Source organism: Sorex araneus, chromosome 3 (assembly GCF_027595985.1).
Source record: "Sorex araneus isolate mSorAra2 chromosome 3, mSorAra2.pri, whole genome shotgun sequence".
Classification (NCBI taxonomy): Eukaryota; Metazoa; Chordata; class Mammalia; order Eulipotyphla; family Soricidae; genus Sorex; species Sorex araneus.
The window spans coordinates 221,905,876-221,928,341 of NC_073304.1; the positions used below are offsets into that span (position 1 = coordinate 221,905,876).

Consider the following 22,466-nt stretch of genomic DNA (forward strand, 5'->3'; position numbering starts at 1 on the left):
GGTCAAGAAGTTGTGGTACTATGCACAGTGGAGTACTATGCAGTTGTAAGAAAGGATAAAACCATGCAGTTTGCCACAACAAGGGTGGATCTACGAGGTATCATGCTAAGTGAATTTATAAGGGAAGGGATAGATACTGAATGCTCTTTCTGATTTAAAGATACACAATAAACCAGCACCAAATGGCCAGAGGTAACATAACTGGAGAATTGATTCACCAAACCAAGTTCAGTTTGGCAGGCAGGGTTAAAAGGGGAGGGGCCGGGGCTGGAGCGATAGCCCAGCAGGTAGGGCGTTTGCCTTGCACGCGGCCAACCTGGGTTCGATTCCCAGCATCCCATAGTGTCCCCTGAGCACCGGCAGGGGTAATTCCTGAGTGTAGAGCCAGGAGTGACCCCTTAGCATCGCTGGGTGTGACCCAAAAAGCAAAAAAAAAAGGGGGGGGAGGGCCTTTGGGATTCTGATGGAGAGACGTTGTTACTGCTGGTGGGTGTGATGTTGGAATGATTCATGAAACCATGATGAACAGTATTGTAGGGCACAATGCCTCAATTCAGATTTTTTTTTTTTAAAGAACATTGTTTTTGTAGCAATGAAGAATATGTATTTTATTTGGAGTAGGAAGTGCTTGTGGTTTTTAGAGGATTTGTTTGTGGCTACACCCAGTGATGCATGGGGGCCTGCTCCAGGGATCAAACCTGGGTTGGCTGCAGGCAAGGCGCTGTTATCTTTCTGATCTGTTTCTTTCTTTCTTTTTTTTTTAATCTTTTGTCTTCGGGTCACATCTTCTTGGCTCTGCATTCAGGAATCACTCCTGGAGATGCTCGAGAGACCATATGGGGTGCCAGGGATCAAACCCCGGTCAGCTGTGTGGTTGCTGCAAGCTCCCTGCCCACTGTACTATCTCCCCAGCCTTCTGATCTGGTTTTGGTTTTAACTCAGAAACTCTTTGTAGGAAATAAATAATATGCTTCATGTTGCCAGTTAGTGATTCTTGAGAGTAGTAAGCATATTTATAAGTTGGCAAGAATAACATCTAAATCATGCTGAAAGGAATCATTTTCAGTGATTTTATTTTACTGAAGACTCATTTTCAGGAGAACTTTGCACAACTGAACTTCTGGTTTGGAAATACTATGTACCAATTTTAACCAGTATTTCTAAAAGTTATGTGGTAATTTTTTAAATTAATTAATTTATTTATTTTGCTTTTTGGGTCACACCCAGCAATGCTCAGGGGTTACACCTTTGCACTCAGGAATTACTCCTGGCGGTGCTTGGGGGACCATATGGGATGCTGGGGATTGAACCCGGGTCAGCCGCGTGCAAGGTGAACGCCCTACCCGCTGTGCTATCTTTATTTTTTAATTCCCCACCCTTTCCCTTTTTGCTTTTTTGCTCTTTTGGTCAGTGTAGTCACACGAACACGTTGGTTGTGATGGTGGCATCTTTAGCTGTGGTGCTCTGCAGGAGCTGCTCACTTGGTTGAGGGTATACATGTCGTCAGCTGCAGTGCTCTCTGGGTTGCACTCCAGCGGTGTGGTACTGTGGTCTGCCTAGGATGTGCTGAAGATGGAATGCTTTGTTGGCGATCCTGGGGGCTGGGGTTGGACTCAGGCAGCAGAACTGCTAGAACTGTGCTCAGTACGCATGGGGCAGTGCGAAGGTTCGAACAGGAAGTCTCTTGCAGGGCAGGCATTTTGGCCACTGAGTCACCACTACTTTACTGTATATCAGACATCAGTGCCAGCCCTTTGAACCGCCTCCCCAACCCCTTTCCCTGTGTTGCTGTGGCAACTGGGGATAGCACATAGACCTGGTGGTGATGCTTACACACTTGGTGGTGGTGCTTTCTGGAGACTGTGCACTGGTTTGTGCTTGGACGTGTGCTCCCTGTGGGGCAGAGCTTTGGTTGTGGTACACCCACACCTGCCTATGATGTGCTGAAGATAGAATGCCTTGTTGGCCATGTTGGAGGGCAGGGTGCATCCAGATGACATGCTTTTGTGTTCCCTGGGGTCCCAGACAGTGTAGCTTCTGTAATTTTTCTGGGTGCAGGTCAGCAGCTCTAGGGGTCAAATCTGAGCAGGTGCTTTTGCCACTGAGCCATCCCCAGAGGACCCCCGCCCCAATGATTTAGTTCCATAACCCAAACAGCACCACATAGTCAGGCCCAAGCTAGAGCCATTTGGTCCCTACTATCAGACCAAGTATCACAGCAAATGGCTTTCAGGTGGCCCTGAGCCTTTAGGGAGGCATCTCCCCCAGAATGAACTGATAACATGAAACTAGTGATAAGTTTCAAATACATGATTTGCGTGTATGAGGCTGAGTCAGTCCTCTGCACTATATCTGCAACAAGCATTCTCAGGTATGGCACCAGTAACAGTTAAAAAAAAATTCAGGAGAGTTTGTTCTAAAAACTAAGGGTATATTTAGGCAATCAATTCCCTCTCCCCCCCCCATATTTCGCCTTACTCTTCAGTGATGGTAGCCATAGTATCTTCACATTTTATTATTTTTAAAATTGATTTTAGGCATCCTGGTTTATAATATTTTAACTTTTTTTTTTCTTTTTGGGTCACACCCAGTGGTGCCCAGGGGTTACTCCTGGCTCTGCACTCAGGAATTACTCTTGGCGGTGCTCGGGAGACTATACATGGGATGCTGGGAATCGAATCCAGGTCGGCTGCGTGCAAGGCAAATGCCCTACCCGCTGTGCTATCGCTCCAGCCCCAATATTTTATTTATTTTTCTAATACTTTAAGTGCTATGGTTTACAAAGTTGTTCAAAATATAGTTACAGGCTTTTGATATTTAAGCAGCAGCCCTCCCCCTCAGAGCTACCTTCCCTCCACCATTGTCCCCGTTTTTCCAGCCATCCCTGGCAAACCCTACCCTTCTCGCAGAGACACGGTAATTTGTTTTATATTGCTTGTTGCAACTAAATGATTAATGGAATTATCAAAAATAATTCAATAAAAGAAAATTTGTGAAAACTGTCTCATTATGGGGTTAAATCCTCGTCTGATGATGTCCTAAGTTGTTTGTTACTAGATGAGTCTTCTGTGTTACTATTTTTGTTGAGTTTAGTTGGTTTCTACTTTTTTTTTTTTTTTTTTTTTGGTTTCTACGTTTTTTTACCCATCTAATTTGGTCCACTCCTACTGGAATTTTAATATTGTGAAATTTGGACTTGTCAAACAGTCCTCGAACAGTCCAGAAACATCAGGATCTGTAGAGCTGTGTCAGTGAGTCAACACTGGAGGCTGGGGGAGCAGAGGGATGCTTACTATCCCCACTCCGAGAAGACACCAGAGTTCTCAACCTGAACACCAGAGTACCTGGAATTTCTGCTGTTGGGCATCTGCAGAGATTATTGGTGAAGCAGTGGAGTTGGACCATTGGTGTGGCTGCAGCTGCCAAGGTTTCAGCAGCCCAGGGACTTGGCCGGCTCCCCGCCCAGAGGGCGCCCCAGAGTTTCCATCCGGGAGACTTGTGTGTTCATGAATTTTAGCAGCTTGGCTTCCATCTCCCGGGAGATTTGGTCATGAATCTGAAGAGCAGGGCGAGTGGGTGAGTCGACATGGCAGCGGCTGTGGGAGATAGGCCAGGGCTTCTGGAATGGGGGAGAGAGATGTTCACGACTTTTATATGAGCATTTTAGCACATTTGTTGTTGTTGAGGTAAACATATCTTAGGTACAGAAAATCTAATGTAGTTCTTTAATATAACACTAGTGTTTTGATTTAGAAAGGACAGAATTCCCCCCCTATCACATAAATACATTGACACATTCCAGATGTTTCCTTTTCTCTATATTGCTAGGTTGTAGTGATGATTTATTTCAAGGAAAGGCTTATGATTTTGTTTTTGTTTTTGTTTTTGTTTTGGAGTAGGGGAGCCACTCCCATAAATGCTGGGGTTCAATAGAATTATTCTTGGTTGTGTTGAGACAGGGAGTGCTGGGGAGTGGACCCCAGTTCCTTGCACATGCAGGACATATATGGCCTCCCATTGAGCTACTTGACAGATCTGATAAAAGTATTTATGAGCTTTGGTTGAAGCTGCTCGTTTCTAATTGTGAAGTAAACAGTGGGGAGGTCCTTAATTTCATGGATTTCAGGAAATATTTGCCTCCTTTATAAGAAACCAAGGAACAGTGAGCCTGGATTTAGTTCAGTTTATTTTACAAAAATTAAACCTTCTTAGAAAATACATTAGCAAACACTGTTGCTTACCTTTGTTTTTAAAAAAAATTCACTGTAAGCGGTTATCCAGATTTTCTATAGTAGTGCTCTTTAATAGGACTTATCATTTGATGGCAAGTTAATACATTGAGGGGATTTCATAATGCTGCAGCCTTTTTATTATTGTTCGTTATTTTTCCATTGGGATTTTGGGAGTCTGGAGCCCCTTTAGTGGGAGGAAATTACTGCATAGCTAGCAGTTGTATCACCTTCAAGTTGCTTTGAAAACCAGAGTTCTGTGAGTTACCCTTTAGTAAACTAATTATAAATGTGACCCTTTTGATGTCACTTTGTTTGCAGTTAGTTCCTGGTCTCCTTCAAAGCTTGAGTTTGTTGTGGATAGAAGAAAAGATGTGGTGGGCCTGGGAAGACTTCATTAAAAGGAAACAAAGTTCTAAGGAAAGCTGTTACCAGTTTTATTTATTCATAACAAAACTTGAATGCAGTTTCCCAGTTACTGAAAATCTAAGATTATTTCCAAACCTTTTATTTGTTCTTTTTTTCTTTAATCAAGAATTTGAGGATTATTTTTATACCCAAATCCTCTTAGTTCTTTCATTAAAACATATGACTTGATCACTCTCCAGTTGATCTGCCTTTGATGTTACTTTTTCAAAGAAAAGTTCCACCTTGGACCCTGAATACTGATTTACTATAATGAATAGTTAAATGAGAAATTGGAAATTAGAACTTGTTTTCTCATTTTAAACTTTCCCCATAGTCCCCCAGCCTGGCGTTGTTAAAGAGGAGGTTGTTCACTTTCTTACGCAGTAACAAAAACATCTCAGGACTTGAACAGTACAATTTGAAAATAACCACTGTAGCACAGAGTGTCCTTCCTCTGTCCCCAGTTGAAATTGGGGGAGGGACAAAGCCCAGTTGTTACATTAACATCCCATCTGCCTGCTAGAAGGCCTGTTTCCTACCCTAATGGTTTCTGCCTAACAAATGGTGTTTCTTTTTTACAGCATTTTGATCCTGGACTTGTTGTGGTGATGGTAAACTTAGCAGTGGTAATTTTTTATTTTCAGACTGAATTACTCCTTTTGTCATCAGTGCACCAATATGTTAGGCTTACTTTCTCTGTTGTAGCCTTCATCCTTCTGCTTGGTCTTTTTCATTTTCCTTTCCTTTCCTTATGCAACTTGTCTGATCCTTGTTCATTAAAGGGTAATGTTAAGAAGGGATGTATCTGTTTATGTTAGAACTGCCAAAAAAAAAAATCAGTTAAAACATTAAATTCTAATACTGTCAAAAAACTTGATTTCCCCACAATGTAATGGGCACTAGCACTTGCTACTGCAATTTATAAATAAAACAAACTTTGACTGCCTTAGAAGGCAAAAGTACTAATGCAGAGTTTATGCACAGGGGTTTACAGAGGTAATGAATTTGTACCAAAACTTTAATGATTCTTGCAAAACAAAATCTGACATATCAAAAATGATACCAAAACAAAAATTTTTTTCTTTGATGTTTCTTTTCAATTATTTTATTGGGCCTTTTGTTTTTACCAGTAAATCCCTGACTGAGACGTTATGAAAGTGATATTGCACCTAGGAAGTCATTTTTATAACCTGTCTTTAATTTGGTCCTTTTGCTAAAGATTGCAGTCACTGCTTATTTATTATACCATTGGGCATAAGGTACTACTGCTTTTTTCATTTTCCTTAACTGGCAATCTTTGATAGTATATGTTAGAACAACTGTGTCAGAATTTTCCCCCCTTTTTTTTCTGGCATAAGATGTTCTTTATTTACTTAAGCGTTTTTCCACTGATTACTTTTAATTATTTCCTTATTGTTAAAAACAATAATGGGATATTGATATGTAGTTAAACTTGTAAATTTTTTACAACTTTTTTAAAAACAAAAGTTAATCCCATTTATTGAGCAACTGTATACACTGGTTTCTGGTTGCTTTGAAGTTTCCTTTTTCTTTAGGAGCTAACTGAAGTCATGATTGTGACTTTTTTTTTCTTCTTTTTTAATTGTTTTTTTGAAATACCTCAGATTTAGCCTAACAAAGCCCAGCTTCTAGCCCAAAGGTATAATATATATGTGTATATAACAACAACAAAAAACAATTGTTTACACCAGCCTGAGTGAAATGATGAGGGAAGTAAACATTGTGTTTTTTCACTAAAGGTGTACAACGGATAAGGTAAGTCCTCTTTCAGTGGGCTTACATCACAATAAACAGCGCAAGTTGTGATGTAAAACAGCTGTGGTAGTAAAGTGCTTGTCTGCCCCATTTTGCTTTGTTTGGCTGGTTATGAGTGGATTAAATATACATTTAAAAAAAATTCTCCAGCATAGATCAATTAGTTTAAAGTCAATTTTCTTCGCAACTAGTCCTTTTCACAGCTTACCAGTTGTCACAGCCAGTATTAAATCCATTCTGGAAAATGGGACCTTAGAGCACCAGTTTAAAAGTAAAAACTGTTATTTAAAATTCTTAAAAGTAATTAACTGCTAATTTTTTGTGTGTGTGAAATTTTTTATAGCCCCATTTAATTTTCAACCATGAAAACAAGATACTATTAAACATACAGAATTGCAGTAACACTTTTCCTGCATCATATTGTATGGAAACTTTTTTTCTGTTTAAACATGCCCATTTGAGATCTTTATTACCTGTTTCTAAAATGTCTGGAAAGATGTTAGTAAAAATGAAGTGATTCTTAATAGGTCACTTGGGGTCTTTCAAAAAATTAATTTCTAAAGCTTTTTTTCTCTTAACCTGCTGGTGCCAGTGTTTAGAAGTGCTTTGCATTATTTATGACTTTAGTTTTGTCGTAATTACCTGGAATTATCCCCAACTGGAAGATCAACCATGATGATAAGTTGGGTGTAAACTGGGAGAGGTAGGTTGGTTGTAAGCTGTGAGAATGGCTTGTGTTTGGTTCACTGTAGCTTTCTGGTCTCTGCACTCCAAGGCAAGATCTCTAACCACCCAAACCCAATGTGTAAAGTGAGCTGTTGGCTTAGCCCTGTCTCTTACCTTGGTAATGTGTTCCTGTTACAGGGAGAACAGATCCCATTCCAATTGTTGTCAAGTATGATGTCATGGGCATGGGCCGCATGGAAATGGAGGTAAATTGCTCTCTTAGATATTTATATTGATATTCCAAATTCAGATGCTAATGCAAAATATATTTCTATTGCATATGATTTTAATTTAAAGTAATTTTTTTTAAGAGAGAGCCCATGTTCAGAGAATGTGAGAACTTTTTTTTGTCGTTTTGTTTTGTTTTTTGGTTTTTAGGGGACACACAGTGATTCCCAGGGGTTACTCCTGGCTCTGCACTCAGCATTTATGAACTACTTCTGGCAGTGCTTGGGGGACCATATGGGATGCTGGGGGTCGAACTCAGGTTTGATGTTTGCAAGACAAATGCCTTACCCACCTATATCATTACTTCAGCCCTGGCTTTAATATTTTTCTTTGAAGATTAAAAAATAATTAGGGGACCTTGAACCCACCACCCTTGGTGATAATCAGCCAGCCGGGCAAGCAATTTGGTGCAAGGGTTGTCTGATACGTTTACTACTTGGGCTGCTGCAGTCCACCAAGGCTACATCTAATGATGCTCAGGATCCTCTAGGGCCTGGGAGATGCTTGGGAGACTGTGATGTCAGGGGTCAAAACTGGGTTGAGTTGGTACATGCTTTGCCTAAACTTGGATCATCTTGGCTTTAAAAAAAATGTTTTTTTACATTACCACTTAATGCTCCCTTTCAGAAAGATAGGCAGTAAATAATGCCATAGTTGACCCTGTATTCCCTGCATTCATTTTTGTAGGTAGTATTGTTTAGCTCTTAAAGTATTTGTTATGTGGGTCCTGGGAAATACCTTGGTTGGTGTGCACTGAGCCCTGAGTTTTATCCTCACTTGGCACTGTGGGTAGTGGCACCTAATGGTCAGGCCTAGCATGCAGGGCTGAGCATCATTGGGATGCGTCCCAAGCTCCTAAGTGCTACTGAGGAGACACTTACATGTAAGTATATATGCTGTGGTAGAAGTTCTGCCCTTGGAGATCTCTGCGTATTTGTCACCTGACACCTGCTTTTCAAGTCTAAAATATTTTATTCTAATTTATATAAATATAAATATTTATCTAAATATATCTAATTTGGGGGCATTGAATATAGAATAAAGTTCAGTATTTTCCTTTGAATATTAAACTAAAATGAACAAGCCCCAACAAGTACACCCATTAAAATCACGAGCACACAGCATATTTTGTAAATTGGTATTTTCCCCGTGGGTTGACAATAGAGCTACAGGGAGCTTAACAGACCACAATGTTTATTTTATTTCCATACAATATTTTAGTTGTGGGAATGAGTGTTTTTGTTTCTTTTTCCCCCTGTTTGGGGACATATCTGGCCGAGCTCAGGGTTTACTTCTGGTTCTGCACTTCTGGCAGTTGCTCAAGGGACCATATATGGGCCAGAGATGAAACCCAGGTCAATTGCATGCAAGGCAAGCACCTACCCATTGTTCTATTTCTCTGGCCCATGCAATTAGTTTTTAGGATTTTTTTTTAATAGCTACTTGGGTTTGCTTGGGAATTAAGACTAATTATATCTATTTTTGTTCAGCTCGATTATGCCGAAGATGCTACCGAACGGCGCCGTGTCCTAGAAGTGGAAAAAGAAGACACAGAAGAGTTGAGACAAAAGTACAAGGTACTCAGATCAAGTCACTCTTGCATGTGGGATATTTACACTGAAGGAGGGGCTTATTTTTATTTATTTATTTATTTTTTCCGCTTTTTGGGTCACACCCGGCGATGCACAGGGGTTACTCCTGGCTCTGCACTCAGGAATTACTCCTGGCGGTGCTCAGGGAACCATATGGGATGCTGGGAATTGAACCCGGGTCGGCCGTGTGCAAGGCAAATGCCCTACCCGCTGTGCTATCACTCCAGCCCCGGAGGGGTTTATTTTTGATAAAAAGTACTCTTTTGATGAAGGAATTTCTTTGACATTGGTGATGATATGTATATGATACGTATTTGATTTAGAATTTCTGTTAATGTTCCTATTTATTGCCTCTATAAAAGCAGTAGTGTTTATATTTCATAAATTTGTCAGCAAGATTAAATTCATATTTGAAAGTACAATGCTCGGGACAGAGTAGGTTTAACAATAAAGTTTTTATTCTTAGAGAGCTTGAGACCTATTGGATTCATTGGGGAGGGTGTTACTGGGAATAGTTTTTTTTCTCTTTTAAGAATTTAGGACAGAGGATTACTTAATGGGATGGAGTGCATATTTTATAGGCAGGAGGCCTGGGTTAAGTCCCCAGCACTGCGTCCTTCCCCAAGTACTGCCAGAAGCAGCCCCTGAGCACCAAGGCATAAGTACCTCTGAGCACTGAGTGTGGCATAACAAGAGGATCAAGGCTGGAGATAGTACAAGTGGATAAGACATTGGCCTTGCATGCAACTGACTTACGTTTGATACCCAGCACCGAATATTATGATTCCCCAAATATACCAGGAGTGATCCCTGAGTACAGAGCCAGGAATAAGCCCTGATTCTAGCTGTGTGCAAAATCACTCTGCCCCCTCCCCCATCCCCAAATGAAGTGAGAGGTTCTAACTACAGGGTGAGTTAGAGAAAAATTGTAATTCAGAACATGGTCTACATTAACCTTGAGAAATTACTAAGGAATATGGTTTTTGAAGATATTCCTATCTTTAACTCAAAATAGGTAAATTTGAAGATAATAAATTGGGATTAGTTAAGATTATATATTTTGTTGTTTTGTTTTGGGGCCACACTCGGCAGTACTCAGGCCTTCTGGCAGTGCTCTGGGGACCATATGGTGTGCCAGGCATCAAACCCAGGTTGACTGTGTGCAAGGCAAGTGCCCTTCTACTTGTACTATCTCTCCAGTCCCAGTTAAGATTATTTTAAGAAATTAACTTAGTTAAAAATCTTACTTTGCTCATGATACCAGTGATGACAGAAAAGGAATTTTTTTTTTTTCCCCAAATAGAAATCTGTTCTACTAGAGACAGACATAGTTACAGGGGTTAGAGCCAATCCTACCAATCCTGATTCAAGTCCTTACACCACATATGGTTCGCTGATTGTCACCAGAGATCACTTTTGTGCAGTCAGCAGTTGCACCAGCTCATCCCTGAATATGGACCAAAATCCTTCCCTCCCAAGTTAATTCTGCCCTGAATTATGCATAAAGTGGAAACTAGTAGAACTGCAAGGAGAGATGTTAAACCTGCCAGAGCATCTGCAGATACTAATGTACTCCAGAGGACTGATAGAAACAGCAGAGAAAAACAAATCAACACTACTTGGAAATTTTTTTTTTTTTTTTTTGCTTTTTGGGTCACACCCGGCGATGCACAGGGATCACTCCTGGCTCATGCACTCAGGAATCACCCCTGGCGGTGCTCAGGGGACCATATGGGATGCTGGGATTCGAACCCGGGTCGGCTGCGTGCAAGGCAAACGCCCTACCCGCTGTGCTATCGCTCCAGCCCCACTACTTGGAAATTTTGAACAACATTTTTTGTTTGCTTTTGGGTCACACCTGGTGGTGCTCAAGGGTTGCTCCTGCCTCTGCACTCAGGATCACTCCAGGGGCTCCGTGGACCATATGGGATGCCAGGGATTGAACCTGGGCTGGCCGCGTGCAAGGCCAGCACCCTACCTGCTATACTATTGCTGCAGCCCTTTGAATATAAACAAATCTCACCGAATGGTTTTATAGGACTCTGTACCTAAACATTTGTGGGATATTTAAACAAAAGATATTGCGATATCCTGGATTGTAAACCAGATATCAACATATTTAAGTGAAATAATTCAAAAGCAGCCTACGTACATCTTTTTGGGAGCTTGGGGGATATGCCTGGCAGTGCTTAAAGCTTTCTGGTTCTGTGCTCATGTGTGACCCCTGGTGGCTGTATTTGGTTCTAAAGATCGACCTGAATCTGGCTGCATGGCGACGCTCAAGGCAAGCACCTTAACTGCTGTACTCTCTCTCCAGAGGAGTCTGGAAAAAAGAAATCTTTTTGAGGGTTGGTGGGATAATAAAGGAATTAAGGCTATTTCCCTGCATGCAGCCATGAAACTTGATCCCCAGCACAACATAAGGGTCCTCAAGAACAACCAGATGTGGCGCAGAAACCAAGGGGAGAGGGTAAATAGCCACATTGTAGTCATACTTAATACTGAACAAGGGGCTGGAGCGATAGCACAGCAGGGAGGGCGTTTGCCTTGCACACGGCCAACCCGGGTTTGATTCCCAGCATCCCATATGGTCCCCTGAGCACATTGCCAGGAGTAATTCCTTAGTGCAGAGCCAGGAGTAACCCCTGTGCATAGCTAGGTGTGACCCAAAAAGAAAAAAAGTTGCATGCTTTCTTTTTTGAGGTTTGGAGACATAACAGGGACATCTGGTGCTTTTATTATTTTGCTGGCTATCCTAAGTAGAATAAGGTGATAAGCAGAAACATAGTGATATGAGATAAAACTTTCTGTAGGTATAATCATGTACATAGTATTAAATGTATAACAAGTTAGGGAGGATGCCAAATAGAAAGTCATAAATTTATATATTTCTTTTAGGAGGCATATGCCCAGTGGTGCTCAGGGCCCATTCCTGGTGCAGTATTCAGAGGACCGTGTCTTGCTCGAGATCAAATCCAAGACTCTTGAATGCGAAGCATATCTCTCCAACCCACTAAGCCATAGATTTAAATCTTTATATGTCAACAACAAAAGTTAGAAAATTAACCTCCCAGGGGCTGGAGCAGTAGTACATATGGGTCTGCTCCGTAGAAATTCATCTCCCCCTAAAGCCAGGATAAGAGAAACTTCCACAGAAAATAAAGAAATCAGGGGCCGGAAAGATAGTACAGCATCTAGGATATTTGCCTGTGTGCAGCCAACCTGATTTTGATCCCCAGTACCCTCACATGGTTCTTTACCTGTCAGGAGTGATCCCAGCTCCCAGAGCCAGGAGAAAACCCTAGCACCAGCACTGCCTGGGGTACCCAACCCCCCCCCAAAAAAAAACAACAACTAAGAAACCAAAAAAATATTAAAATGACTAAAAATTAAAACTGCAGAATACATAAGGAGACAGACCATTGAGAGAAGATTGGGAGAAGCCATAAACTATAAAAACATGTAAAGTTTTTGGGATGCTGGGAATCGAACCCAGGTCGGGTGCATGCAAGACAAACGCCCTACCTGCTGTGCCATCTCTCTAGCCCTCCCCCCTTTTTTAATGTTTTTGTTTTGGGGCTACACCCCATTGTGCTCAGTGCTTGCTCCTGGCTCTGCATTCAGGGATCACTCCTAGCAGGACTTGGGACCATCTGGGATTCCGAGCATCAAGCCCAGTCAGCTGTGTGCAAGCAAGCCCCCTACTCAAGTGTACTCTTTCCAGCCCCGTGACTGCTCATTTTTAGATATTTTTCCCCCTTTTTTTTAGACTTCACTTTCTTAGGTTCTTTTTTTCAAGCTTGCTACTTTTGTATAGATAACTTTGTTGACCCCATTTTTGACTTTGACCAGTTTTCACCCTTTCTGTCTACACACTATCCTTAAACATGGTAATAATGATGATACAGGGGCCAGAGTGATAGTATAGCGGGTAGGGCATTTAACTTGCATGCGGCCAACCCGGGTTCAATCCCCGGCATCCCATATGGTTCCTGAAACACGGCCAGGAGTAATCCCTGAATTCAGAGCCAGACATAACCCCTGAGCATTGCCAGATGTGACCCAAAAAGCAATAATAATTATTATTATGATACAAGATTTTACCCATTATGCCTTAGTTTAAATATTTCTCTCTCATTAGAAACCACCTTTCCTATTTTCCAGTTTAAATAAATATTGTATTTGTTTTAACTTTTGCCATACTCTTCAATAGAAATTTAAAGATTTGTATAAAGATTTATTTTAAAAAATACTATAAATTGTTCATCTGTCTGACTACGATAATGATAAAAAAGGAACCTTGAGGGAAGAAAGACTTTGTATTATTGTATTTAGCACATGCTTGGCACATAAAAACTCAGGAAGTATGAGTTGAGCACATCCTTAGAAGTAATGGGAAAAAACAGATTTAGTTGATAATACTGTGGAAATATCCTCTTGGAGCATGGAGGGAAGTGCTCATGATTGAAAACATATGAAGCGTGAACTCTGCCTCTCGATCTACATCTCTGACTCCTGGAAATAAAAACATTTAAAAGAATGCATTTTAATTCTTTTTCAAGTTAAAATTTACCATAGAATGACAAATTAAATGGCTAAACAATTTACAGCCTCATATGATTATATAACATTTTGAAGTTCTTTTCCCTCCCTGAAATTATATCCCATTTGAACGTTCTGATTTAGAACTTTCTATGGCCACCTGATCTCCTCCAGGAGTGATCCCTGAGTGCAGAGCCAGATGTCAGCCCTGAGCAAGTGTAGCACCTCCAAAAAGTCCTGTTTTAACAATGCTTACTGAAATAAGAAAAGCAATTACCAAAATGAAAATGTTAAGGTTAGAGAAAATACAAAAACATTTCATATAGTTTGCTTCTCAGTGACCACTGGGTTAATGACATTAAATCAGCATTTAATAATACTTGGAGATGGGGCACTTGCCTTGCTTGCAACTGACCAGGGTTCAATCCCCGGTACCCCATATGGTCCCCCCAGGAGTGATCCCTGAACGCAGAGCTAGTAGTAAGCCCTGACACTGCTTGGTTTGGGCCAAAATACAACAGCTATCAAAAGAGGGGCCAAAAAGATAGTTTAGGGCTGAGGATGCTTACCTTTCACGTGGTCAGCATCTTAGGTAGGATGTTTGCTTTGCACGTATGGTGTTTTTTTGTTTCTTCAGATCAAGTTTTGTAGAAAGGGTAGGGCCTTGCAAGGACCCTGAGGGGGCTGATTGCACAGTCAACCCTGCTGTGCTGGGGACCTCTAGGTAGGGCATGAGTCATCTCTCTGGTGTCTCATGTGGGTGCCAGAGCCATGACCAAGGTCAGTCATGTGCAGGGCATGCATCTTAACCCTTGTGCTTTTCTCTCTGTTCCCTAAGGTATTGGAAGCGTTTTGGTTTTGTTTCTTGGGTGTATGTGCGGGGGGTATACCAAGCAGTGCTCAGGGGTTACTCCTGGCTCTGCTCTCAGAATTTACTCCTGGTGTTGTTCGGGAGAGCATATGGGATGCCGGGGATTGAACCTGGGCCAGCCACATACAAGGAAATGTCCTACCCACTGTACTTTCTCTCTAGCCCCAGATCCCTAAGTTCTATACCTTATTAAATATGATCCTAAGAGCTTCATTTTCTAACTTTTGCGAGGTTTTTTTGGTTTGTTTTTGTTTGTGTTGGTGCCACACTTGGTGACAGGATTAATTCCTGGGTCTGTGATCAAGAGGTACTCCTGGTGGGACTTGGGGGGCCATATGGAAGCTGGGGATCACACCCAGGTTGGGTGTCTGCAAGGCGAGTGCCTTCCCTGCTGCACTCTTTCTGCTCCTAATTTTTGTGAGTTTTAGATATTGATCTTATATCCTAAGGTCTTTGCTAAACTTAATAGTGCAAATAATGTATAAGAATTCTTTAAGGTTTATTACATACATTATCAGTAAATAAAAAGTTTTTCATTCTGTATCTCTTCTGGGGGAGGGATTTGGTCCACACCCTTCCATGCTCTGCAGCTGCTCCTAGATGTATGCTTGGGTGGGCACCCCCATGCTCAAGGGACCGTGCAGTGCAGGAGATTAAACCTGGTCAGCCACATGGAAGGCAGCTTAATTCCCGTCTCCCCAAGACCCTTATCTCTATCTTTTTTTGGAGGGCAATACCCAGGGTGCACCCAGAATTAAATCTTACATTCTAGTCCTGTAACTCATCTCCTTAATCCCGTAACCTTTCTATTTTCCATCTAATCCCACAGACAAGAAGTAGAGTGTTGAATGGATGTGATGGGAAAAGAACCCTTATGCTAGAGTAGGGAAGACATCTGTTTGTTTTTTTTTCTCCCCTCTCCTCCCCTCCTTTTGGGAATCAAACCCAGAATGACATCTGTTTCAGATCTTAATGGGATAAGTTTTCAGGCTTGCTTTGTTGCCAGGGACTTGGGAGAGGGAGGAATGAGGAGTTAGTGTTTGTTATTGTTGTTTTGCCTGTAGTATCAGGAAGCCAGGAGTTGAATTTTGTTGTCACAGAGGTTCACACATATAAAGCACGTATTCTCAGGGCCAGAGCGATAGCACAGTGGAGAGGGTTACTGGAGTGACCAAGGAGTGGTCCTTAAGCACAGCCAGCTGGAACCCCCCCAAATCCTAAATGAATGAGAATATTCCTAGTGCAACATAACTGAAACCAAAGATTATACTGACTTTACTTGGTCTAATAGGAAGTGAGAAGAGGAAAGGATATTTTACATAGTGACAGATGACCTATGAAACTTTGGGGGAGAGGGGCGGGGGGGGGGTGGAGGTTTTGGCTACACTCAGCGATGCTCAGATATACTTCTGGCTTTGCACTCAGGAATTATTCCTGTGTTGCTTGGGGAACCAAGAGTACACTTAATGTTTGATCTCTGACACAGAGCCAAGTCTGTGCCAGCACCACCACTAAAGAGAGTGACCTCCAGCAAGCATGTGCACATATACTGCAACCAAATGTGTGACCCCAGATACTGCAACAGTAAAAAAGCAAAAAAGGGAGGGAGGGCGCAAAGTGATGAAATGACATATCTCAATTCATAAGATAGAACTGAAATGACAATGAAAAGAAAATTATAGTTTGCAATGATTGTTTTTTAAAAAGTGACAATGTGTTGACATTTAAGTATGTAACTTAAGAAATTAGAAAAAGGACCAGAGAGTTAGTACAGTGGGTAAGGCGCATGCCTTGCTGGAGGCTGACCCTGGGTTCAAACAGCATCCCATATGGTCCTCGCCACCCCCCAAGCACCACTAGGAGTAATTCCTGAGTGCAGAGCCAGGACTAACCCCTGAGCATCACTGAGTGTGACCCAAAAAGCCCCCCTCCACACACAAAAAGAGTGATTCCTAAGTGCAAAGCCAGGCATAACCCCTGAGCATCACCAAGAACTATCCCTGATTACCACCAGCTGGTTCTAACACACAGACACACACATGAAAAATAAATTAGGAGCCGGAGCAATCGTACAGCGGGTAGTACTGTGTTTGCCTTGCACACAGCTGACCCGGGTTTGATCCTTGGCATCCCATATGATCCCCCGAGCATCACCAGGATTAATTCCTGCATGCAGAGCCAGGAGTAACTCCTGAGCATCACTAGGTGTGGCCCCAAAAGCCAACCCCCCCAAAAAAAAATTAGAGGGGATCGGAGATAGTACAGCAGGTAGGGCATTTGCCTTGCACGCAGATGACTTGGGTTCTATCTCTGGCATCCCGTATGGTCCCCAGAGCACTGCCAGGAATGAGCCCTGAGTTCAGAGCCAGGAGGAATCTCTGAGCACTGCAAGGTGTGATCCAAAAAGCACAAAATTAAATAAATAAATTAGCAAAGAGAAAATAAAACAGTAAAAAGCAGTAATTAATAATGAAAACAAATTCAAAGAATAGGCTCAACCAAAAAAAGTTCTTTGAAAATAAAAATGAAAAATCTCATGGAGGGAAGGTATGAATGCAAAAACTTTTAGAAATAGAGGTGGAGTGATGCATAATAAAGTTAAAAGGTAAGGAAGCAATATGCAGTATTATGCTAATAAAATTTGCTAACTCACAAACATAATAAAACCAAGGTCTATAATTAATTCAATTTCTTGCATCTGGAGGCAACAAATTATTATATAAAATTTAAAAAAATACTTGTACGATGATGGAAGGGAATTTTAAAGACCTCCAACAAAAACTAATTCTGTATGTGTACAAATCATTGTACAGTTGAAAAAAGAAAAGAAATCGGATTAGAGAGGGGCCAAAGTGAAAGTATAGCATAGCAGGTAGGGTATGTGCCTTACTCTCAGCCGAGCAGGGTTTGATCATGGCATCCCATATGGTCTCCCAAGCACCAGCAGAAGTAATTCCTGAGCATTACCAGAACAAAACAAAACGAAAAAAAAAGCGGGGAAGTCAGCGAGAGATGGTAACAGTCTGTGAAGCCTTTCACATAGTCAATGTAGATTTAATCCCCACCACCACATTATGATTCCCTAGAGTACTAACAGGTATGGCCCAAAAACAAACAAAAAGGAAAGAGCACCAAATTTATTTTTAGCTACATGGCCATTGCTTAGGGTTTACTCCTGATTCTGTGCTCAGGGGAGGTATCAGGGATGGAGCTGTAAGGTAAGTGGCCACTGGCCACATGCAAGGCAAGTGCTTTACCCACTGGCCTATCTCTCCAGTCCCCTCCAGTGCAATACTGATATTAAAACCTGGCAAGAATTAAGTAGCAGGCACTCTAACTCATGAATATGAATTCAGGTCATGAACAAAATACTAATAATCAAAAGCAGAACAAATCACTTCAAACTGGTATTAAAACATGAATACAAGAATGATCTAATATTATAAAATGTATCAGTAAAATTTACCTAATGAGTAAAATTTACCTAAAGAGAAAAATTTACTGAGAAAAAGCAGTATGGTAACATTTAATCATTCGTTAACAATTCAACCCTACAATAGAACAAGTTACCTTAACTTGATTTAAGAAATATATATATATAACATATATATAGATATTAAATACATACACATACACACCCACACCCACAGTATAATGGATAGGACGTTTGTCTTGCATGCAGATCTGAGTTTGATCCCCAGCACCCTATACAGTTCCCTGGAGTGGTCATTCCTGGTGAGCCCACCCAAGAGTGATCTGAGTGCAGAGCCACAAGTAAAGCCATGAGTACTGCCAGGTGTGGACCCCCCCCAAAAAAAAATATATATATATATATGGGGGCTGGCCCTCTCGGAGAGCCCGGCAAGCTACCGAGAGTATCACGCCCGCACGGCAGAGCCTGGCAAGCTACCTGTGGCGTATTGGATATGCCAAAAGCAGTAACAATAAGTCTCACATTGAGAGACGTTAATGGTGCCCGCTGGAGCAGATCGATGAGCAACAGGATGACAGTGACAGTGACAGTGATGGGGGCTGGAGTGATAGCACAGCGGGTAGGGCATTTGCCTTGCACTCAGCCAACCCGAGTTCAAATCCCAGCATCCCATATTGTCCCCTGAGCACCGCCAGGGGTGATTCCTGAGTGCATGAGCCAGTAGTGACCCCTGTGCATCGCCGGGTGTGACCCAAAAGGCAAAAATACATATGTGTATGCATATATATATATGTATATATATATATACACACACACACATATATATATATGTACATATATCACTGTATCCCTGTCATCCATTTGCTCGAGCGGGCACCAGTAATGTCTCCATCGTGAGACTTGTTACTGTTTTTGGCATATTGAATACACCACAGGTAGCTTACCAGGATCTCCGAGAGGGGCAGAGGAATTGAACCCGGATCGGCCTCATACAAGGCAAATGCCCTACCTGCTTCAGCCCTCAAGGGGACTCTAACCCCCTGTATATTGGCCTTTACTTTGGCCTCTCTTGAGGGGACTCTAAGCCTCCATATATTGGTCAATTGGCTATATGACAGCACACACACACACATATATATATATGTTTTTAATATATATAAATTTCACAAAGCACACATGAGCATTCTCTCTGAGAACATGACATGGTTACTCATTAGACCTTTTGAAACTCAACATGAGAGGTATAACCAGCAGAGTAAAAGGAATGGAGATGAGAAGGGGAGGAGAGGGAGAAGGTGAGAGATAAGCTGCATGCTCAGGCATGGGAAGACCACAAGGGAAGCTGCCAAACTGGACCGCGATGCAGGACTTCACCCTAGAATTCCTGAACCTGAGTTACAACAGGTAACTGACAATAAAAAGAAAGGGCTCATGGCTCCAGGGTGCCTGTGATGCTGGCAGCTTATGTGGTTCCGAATTACTGTCCAGTTAACTCATTCACATGTACACAGTGTGAAGAAAGACCTAATGTCGAGGGCACACTCAGCCTTTCTGACTGATCTTTGCCTAGGACAAGTTCAGATCCCAACTGAAAATAACAACCCATGAAAGAATGGTTTGAAAAAAATCAAAAGCTGCAGCTGAGAAACCTTAATATTTGTATACCAGGAAATATAATTCTTTACAAAGTTCAGAAACATGTAAAACTAAGCAATATACTTTTAGGGATACAAAACACACTGTAAATCCATCACTCTTTTTGTTTTTGGGCCACATGCAGCAGTGCTTAGGGCTTACTCCTGGTTCTGTGCAGAGATAGCTTCTGGCGGAGCTGAGTGGACCACATAGTAGACCAGAGATCAAATCGAGTGAGCTGCGTGCAAGGCAAGCATCTTACCTTCTGTGCTATCTGTCGAGCCGCTGTAAAACCATTTGTAAAAAAGGAAAATAGGGGCTGGAGCAACAGTACAGTGGGTAGGGTACTTGCCTTGTGCACAGCCAACCTAGGTTCAATCACCTGGCATCTCATATGGCCCCTGAGCACTGCACTCAGAATAATTCCTGAGTGCAAAGTCAGGAGTGAGTCTGAACATGACTGGTTCAGGTTCCAAAATAAGAACAAATAAGCCCTTATAATAACAATAGGCAAAATAAAGGAGTAGACAGTACTAATTCATTCTGAGTCAAGTATCACCCTGGTACAAAGAAAAGAAAATTAGTCTCTCTTAAAATGCAAAAAAATCGGGAGATATCATTAACAAAATGTTAACTAATCAAAGCATGTAAAAGCAATGTAAAAACATAATCATGATTAAGCAGGAATTATCATTGGAATGAAAAATCCAGCATACAAAGATGAGTAGATGTAATGTCCAACATACAAAGATGAGTAGATGTAATGTGTGTGTAGAATAAAGGGTAAAGACCTACAAATTATCTTTTTCTTTTTTTGGCTTTTGAGTACCTGATGATGCTCTTGGGTTACTCCTGGCTCTACACTCAAGAATTATTCCTGGAGGTGCTCAGGGGACCATATGGGATGCCCAGGATTGATCTTGGGTTGGCCACATGCAAGGCAAACGCCCTGCCCGCTGCACTATTGCTCTAGCCACAGATAACAGATTTAAAACTAAACAAAAAGATTAGACAGTAATCGGGCTGGGGATGTAGATCAGTGAGAGAATGCACACTTTTTTTTTTTTTGGAGGGGGGGGGGCTTTTTGGGTCACTCAGCGCTGCTCAGGGGTTACTCCTGGATCTGCACTCAGGAATTACTCCTGGCAGTGCCTGGGGGGACCATATGGGATCCCGGGAATTGAACCCAGGTTGGCCGCTTGCAAGACAAATGCTCTACCTGCAGTACTCACTCCCGTCCCTATGAATCACTCTTTATTGTGCTCAGAGGACCATATGGAATACTGTTTGAAACCAGGGTCAGCCTCCAGCAAGGCAAGTGCCTTACCCACTGTACTAACTCTGTGGTCCTTTTTCTAATTTCTTGTTTCTTTTTTATTTTATTTTATTTTATTTTATTTTATTTTTTATTGAATCACCATGTGGAAAGTACAAAGTTCTCAGGCTTATGTCTCAGTTATACAATATTCGAACACCCATCCCTTCACCAGTGCCCATATTCCACCACCAAAAACCCCAGTATACCTCCCGCCCCCGCCTCCCCACCCCCAACTGCATAACTGATGAATTTCACTTCATTTTCTCTTTACTTTGATTACATTCCATATTTCAACACAAAACTCACTATTGTTGTTGGAGTTTCCCCCCAAGAAAGACAGCCCTACTACCAAGGAAGCATTTGATAATTAGTTTTCCATTGCTAAGAATGAAGAGATATGTAGACCCACTGCTCCAAGTACATAACTCTTTTTTATTTCTCTTTATCCTTTTCCTTTTTTGTTTTTTCCCCCCTCACCCCCTTCCCGCGCCTCATAGTGTGGTGGACGCCACGCCGCATTTCTTCCCGAAAATGGGAAACAACCGGGAAAGAGGGATATTTCCTCTTCTCGGCCAGCATGGGGCTGTTGCTTAGTTCACAGTCCAGAAAAATGGCTACTACTTTGATTACCTTCAATATTTCAACAAAAAACTCACTGTTATTATTTGGAGTTTCCCCCCCAAGTCAGACCTGCTAAAAAGTAATCGTTTCACATTGCTGACAATTAAGAGATGTTAAGTCGTGCGGATGCAGCAGCATCCGCACGGTTTTGGATTCTGTATAAAGTCCAGGGAAAATTCTGCCAGAAATTGCATAGCCCATCTCACAGTCCCAGTGCATTGCTGTAAGAAGTTGCGCTGGATGCCAAAATGTGTTAGAAGGTCTCTGGAATCAAAGTCTTTAGGCGCAGAGGGTCTGTTTTGCTCTCAGCAGCTCCAGATTTATCTGGGCCGAGGGCGTGCTGGTTACACCCACTTCCCATGATTCCCTAGGAACCCCAAGTGTAAAAACTGTATACCTCTAGGTTAGGAGTCTTAGAAGGTGGCTCCTGCCATGTGGAAGTTGCTGCCACCGCCATTTTACATGCAGAAAGACAGGGTGGAAAGGAAAGATCCATCCCCGGGCATCGTGAAGTTGTAACCCAGCTCACAGTCCCAGTGCATTGCTCTAAGAAGCTGCACTGGATGCCAAAATGTGTTAGAAGGTCTCTGGAATCAAAGTCTTTAGGCGCAGAGGGTCCCTTTTTCTAATTTCTTTTTTTTTTTTTTTTTTTGGTTTTTGGGTCACACCCGGAGATGCACAGGGGTTACTCCTGGCTCTTCACTCAGGAATTACCCCTGGCGGTGCTCAGGGGACCATATGGGATGCTGTTTGAACCCAGGGTCAGCCTCCAGCAAGGCATGCGCCTTACCCACTGTACTAACTCTCTGGTCCTTTTTCTAATTTCTTAAGTTACATACTTAAATGTCAACACATTGTCACTTTTTAAAAAACAATCATTGCAAACTATAATTTTCTTTTCATTGTCATTTCAGTTCTATCTTATGAATTGAGATATGTCATTTCATCACTTTGCGCCCTCCCTCCCTTTTTTGCTGCTGTTGCAATACCTGGGGTCACACATTTGGTTGCAGGGTATGTGCACATGCTTGCTGGAGGTCACCCTCTTTAATGGTGATGCTGGCACAGACTTGGCTCTGTGTCAGAG

General features: G+C 42.0%; 1 protein-coding gene across 11 annotated transcripts in view; it reads left to right on the plus strand.

The window, feature by feature from the left end:
- Window positions 1–22,466, plus strand: part of GPATCH8 (G-patch domain containing 8) — a 92,790-nt gene that overhangs the window by 39,934 nt on the left and 30,390 nt on the right. For 6 of the 11 annotated variants that reach the window (XM_055131797.1, XM_055131796.1, XM_055131795.1 and 3 more), the window contains 3 exons: window positions 5,219–5,263; window positions 7,278–7,345; window positions 8,858–8,944. In XM_055131797.1, coding sequence (XP_054987772.1) covers window positions 7,319–7,345; window positions 8,858–8,944 — 114 coding nt within the window. In that variant the 5' untranslated portion in view covers window positions 5,219–5,263; window positions 7,278–7,318. The remainder of the gene's footprint in view (window positions 1–5,218; window positions 5,264–7,277; window positions 7,346–8,857; window positions 8,945–22,466) is intronic. The other 5 variants (XM_055131793.1, XM_055131800.1, XM_055131802.1 and 2 more) reach the window with 1 other exon arrangement.